Below are 4,434 nucleotides of genomic sequence, written 5' to 3'. Positions count from 1 at the left end.
ACGTAAAAGCCCGTCGGGCTTCGGGCCGGCCCGGCCCGTCTTTCAAGAAAACGTGAAAACGATGGGCCCGGGCCCGGCCCGGCCCGGTCTTCGGGCTCAAAATCTAGGCCCGAGCCCGGCCCGGGAGCGGCGTCGGGTCGGGCCGGGTCGGGCTTTTTCGGGCCGGGCTGCCCATGGCCAGGACTAGTAGTAACCATAAGAGCACCATAACCACTGGCAAGTTGGCGCGGTATAATAACCATAAGAGCACCATAACCACTGGCAAGCTGGCGCGGTATGTGTATGCCACATGAAAAAAGCTAGAGCAATGGCGGCTGCTGCTCCAGCAGCAGGCAAAGTCGTCTCTTTCTTGCATGCAAAGCCAGGACCGCCCGACCATGGCCATCATCACCACCGCGCGCTCTCTCTTCTCCACTCCACTCTCCCTGTCCTCCACCACCACCTCCTCCTCCTCCTTCCGAGCCTCTCATCATGATGTGCATGCACCAGTGCGACACCGCCATTACCTTTCCTTCCTCCATTTTACCATCGCCTCCCCTCCTCACACCGCCGACACCTCCACCACCATGGCCGCACAGGTCCCCTTCCATGGCCTCCTGCTTCTGCTTCCCCTCCTCACCATCACCGCCGCGTCGTCCGCGCCGCTCCCGCTGCTCGCTCTTCTCTCTCTCAAGTCCTCCCTGAACGACCCGGCCGGCGCGCTCAGTCCATGGACTTACGCCGCGGCGGCCTCCGCAGGCGCCACCCGGTCGCTCTCCCCTCCGTGGTGCGCATGGCCTGGTGTCGTGTGTGACGCGGCCACCGGCGACGTCGTCGGGGTCGATCTGTCTCGCCGCAACCTATCCGGCACCGTCTCCCCCACGGCCGCCGCGCTGCTCGCGCCGACGCTGGCTTCGCTCAACCTCAGCTGGAACGCCTTCACGGGGGAGCTCCCGCCGGCGGTGTTCTTGCTCCGTCGTCTTGTGAAGCTTGACATCAGCCACAACTTCTTCAACTCCACCTTCCCCGACGGCATTGCCAGGCTCGGCTCCCTCGCCGTCCTCAACGCCTACAGCAACTGCTTCGTGGGCCAGCTTCCCCGCGGCATCGGGGAGCTCCAGAATCTCGAGCACCTCAACCTCGGGGGCAGTTTCTTCAATGGGAGCATTCCGGTCGAGGTTGGGCAGCTTCGGCAGCTACGCTTCCTGCATCTCGCCGGGAACGCCCTCTCGGGGCGGCTGCCGAGGCAGCTCGGCGAGCTCAAGCTGCTCGAACACCTTGAGATCGGGTATAATGGCTACAATGGTGGCATACCAGCGGAGTTCAGTGGGCTAACGCAGCTCCAGTACCTCGACATCGCCGCGGCAAATGTGTCCGCCCCGCTTCCGCCGGAGCTTGGCGGGCTCGCGCGGCTCGAATCTCTGTTTCTATTCAAGAACAGGCTAGCCGGCGCGATACCGCCGCTGTGGTCGCGCCTCCGAGTGCTGCAGGTTCTTGACCTGTCGGATAACCACCTTGCCGGAGCTATACCCGCCGGTCTGGGCGAGCTCGCGAATCTCACGACGCTGAACCTCATGAGCAACTTCCTCTCCGGCACGATCCCGGCGACGATCGGTGAGCTTCCCAACCTCGAGGTGCTGCAACTGTGGAACAACTCACTCGTCGGGAGGCTGCCGGAGTCGCTCGGTACGAGCGGGCGGCTCGCTCGCCTGGACGTGTCGACCAACTCCCTCTCCGGCCCGATCCCGTCGGGACTCTGCACCGGTCACCGTCTCCTCCGCCTCATACTCTTCGCCAACCGATTTGACTCCGCCATCCCGGCGAGCCTCGCCAACTGCTCGTCGCTGTGGCGCGTCCGGCTCGAGTCCAACCGGCTCTCCGGCACGATTCCGTCCGGCTTCGGCGCGGTGCAGAACCTGACGTACATGGACTTGAGCTCCAACGAGCTCACCGGCGGCATCCCGGCTGATCTGGTCATTTCCCCGAGACTAGAGTACCTCAACGTCTCCGGCAACCCGATCGGCGGTACTCTTCCTAGCAATACGTGGCGGGCACCGAAGCTCCAAGTCCTGGCGGCGAGCAAGTGCGCGCTGGACGGCGAAATCCCGCCGTTTGGCACCTCCGGGTGCGCAAACTTGTACAGGCTGGAGCTGGCCTGGAATGAGCTGAGCGGCGCGGTCCCCGGTGACATTGGCAGCTGCAAGCGGCTGGTGAGCTTGAGGCTGCAGCACAACAACCTGCGTGGCGAGATCCCAGCGGTGCTCGCGGCGCTGCCGTCGGTCACCGAGGTGGACCTCTCCTGGAACGCCCTCACCGGCAGCATCCCGCCGGGCGTCGCCAACTGTACTACGCTGGAGACCTTCGACGTGTCTTTCAACCATTTAGCACCGCTTGGGACGCCCTCGGGGTCGCCGAACCCCGGCGAGGGCGGTTCAGCGCGCCACACCGCTGCAATGTGGGTGTCAGCCGTGGCAGTGGCGTTCGCCGGGATGGTGGTGCTGGCGCTCACCGCGCGCTGGCTGCAATGTCTGGAGGACGACTCGGTGGCGGCGAGCAGCGGCGGAGCGGGAGGGGCACGCCCTGACGTAGTCGTCGGGCCGTGGAGGATGACCGCGTTTCAGAGGCTGAGCTTCACAGCGGACGACGTGGCACGGTGCGTCGAGGGGAGCGACGGCATCGTCGGCGCCGGGTCGTCGGGAACGGTGTACCGGGCGAAGATGCCGAATGGCGAGGTCATCGCCGTGAAGAAGCTGTGGCAAGCGCCGACGCAAAAGGAGACAGCCGCAGATGACGCGGCGAAGCAAACGGACACACAAGACGGCGGCGACGGCAACGAGAGGGTGCTCGCCGAGGTGGAGATGCTTGGGCACCTCCGCCACCGCAACATCGTTCGGCTGCTCGGGGTGTGCACAAACGGCGAGACGACGATGCTGCTCTACGAGTACATGCCCAACGGCAGCCTCGACGAGCTCCTGCACGGCGCCACCGCGGGAAAGACGCCGAAGGCGCGCCCGGAGTGGGACGCGCGGTACAGAATCGCCGTGGGCGTGGCGCAAGGCGTGAGCTACCTCCACCACGACTGCCTGCCCGCGGTGGCTCACCGCGACCTCAAGCCCAGCAACATCCTCCTCGACGCCGACATGGAGGCCCGCGTCGCCGACTTCGGCGTCGCCAAGGCTCTCCAGGACGCGGTGCCTATGTCCGTCGTCGCCGGCTCCTTCGGCTACATTGCACCAGGTGAGCAGAGACTCGCGCATGCTTCGATCGACCGATGCTGATCAATGCCGTCGTCGTCGCCATTAACCTCTCAGTGTTTTTCTCAGAGTACACGTACACACTGCGCGTGGACGAGAAGAGCGACGTGTACAGCTACGGCGTGGTGCTGCTGGAGATTCTTACGGGGCGGAAGTCGGTGGAGGCGGAGTACGGGGAGGGCAGCAACATTGTGGACTGGGTGAGATCCAAGGTCGCCGGCGGCGGTGGCGGCTTGCGCGACGTGATGGAGCACATCAGCAGCAACAGCGAGGCAGCGCGGGAGGAGATGGCGCTGGTGCTGCGGGTGGCGCTGCTGTGCACGAGCCGGTGCCCGCAGGACAGGCCGTCGATGAGGGACGTGCTGTCCATGCTGCAGGAGGCCAGGCCCAAGCCCAGCCGGAAACCGGCGGCGAAGAAGCTAGTGCCGTAGATGGTGTACGGTGCTAGCTGTACGGTGCTCTAGCACAAATTATACGTGCTAGCTGTACGGTGTACCGCGTAGTTAACCTACAAAACAGCGCTCGTGTCATGTGCATTTTGTGTACCATACTACCACTACCCTGAGTGAGCTTTAACCGTTTGCATTCAAGCGTTCGTGACACTATCACTGTGGTATTGTATTTGCCCTCTCGATAAAGGATGTGTTTATGCGCAATGCTACATATAATTACGGGTTTAACGTAAGGGTGTGGCTAGATTTCAGACAAATGGGACTTATAATCAAGTAAAAGAACATATAAAAATAAAAGAAATCTAAAAGAAATTTTTGTATGGTTCTTCACATAAGATCTTAAGAATATAGCATCAACTGAGACTTGGTTAAAGTCTTAGTTGTCTAGGATCTAGCAATCCTGTTAACGTAATGACAAACGTGAAGGATTGTGAATGTAGACATGGGGAGGAAGGGGCCCACCCCCTGACACGGAGGAGGGGCGGGGGGGTGGGGGATTAGTTAGGAAATTTCTATACCAGCCCGTAGATGTAGGACTATCAATGTTTTATTGACTCAAGATATTGCATAAAGTGATACAAGCATATAATGATACACATCCAATTTATGCATACGTCCATTGCTTTCAGGCAAAGAAGGATTACATCAGGATGACTCTATATCTCCAATGTTAGGGACCAGCTACATGCCAGTCAACTGAATTCTCAATTCGGGACAGTCGAATTCTGGGCTGCCGTCGGTTTCTGATC

General features: G+C 61.2%; 1 protein-coding gene across 1 annotated transcript; it reads left to right on the top strand.

Moving 5' to 3' along the window:
- Nucleotides 1–527: 527 nt before the first annotated feature.
- On the top strand, nucleotides 528–3,834 carry LOC109755947 (uncharacterized). Its single transcript, XM_020314824.4, has 2 exons — nucleotides 528–3,216; nucleotides 3,303–3,834. The coding sequence occupies exons 1-2, from the start codon at nucleotides 567–569 to the stop codon at nucleotides 3,662–3,664; spliced, it is 3,012 nt and encodes a 1,003-aa protein (XP_020170413.2). The 5' UTR covers nucleotides 528–566; the 3' UTR covers nucleotides 3,665–3,834.
- Nucleotides 3,835–4,434: the final 600 nt, after the last annotated feature.

The sequence above is a fragment of the Aegilops tauschii genome, chromosome 7 (genome assembly GCF_002575655.3).
Source record: "Aegilops tauschii subsp. strangulata cultivar AL8/78 chromosome 7, Aet v6.0, whole genome shotgun sequence".
NCBI lineage: Eukaryota > Viridiplantae > Streptophyta > Magnoliopsida > Poales > Poaceae > Aegilops > Aegilops tauschii.
This window is presented reverse-complemented; position numbering and strand designations above follow the sequence as displayed.

Coding starts and splice junctions, on each gene's coding strand:
- LOC109755947 (XM_020314824.4), top strand. CDS start 567: ATGGCCGCACAGGTCCCCTTCCATGGCCTCCTGCTTCTGCTTCCCCTC. Junction 3,217..3,302: donor CTTCGGCTACATTGCACCAG/GTGAGCAGAGAC, acceptor TGTTTTTCTCAG/AGTACACGTACACACTGCGC.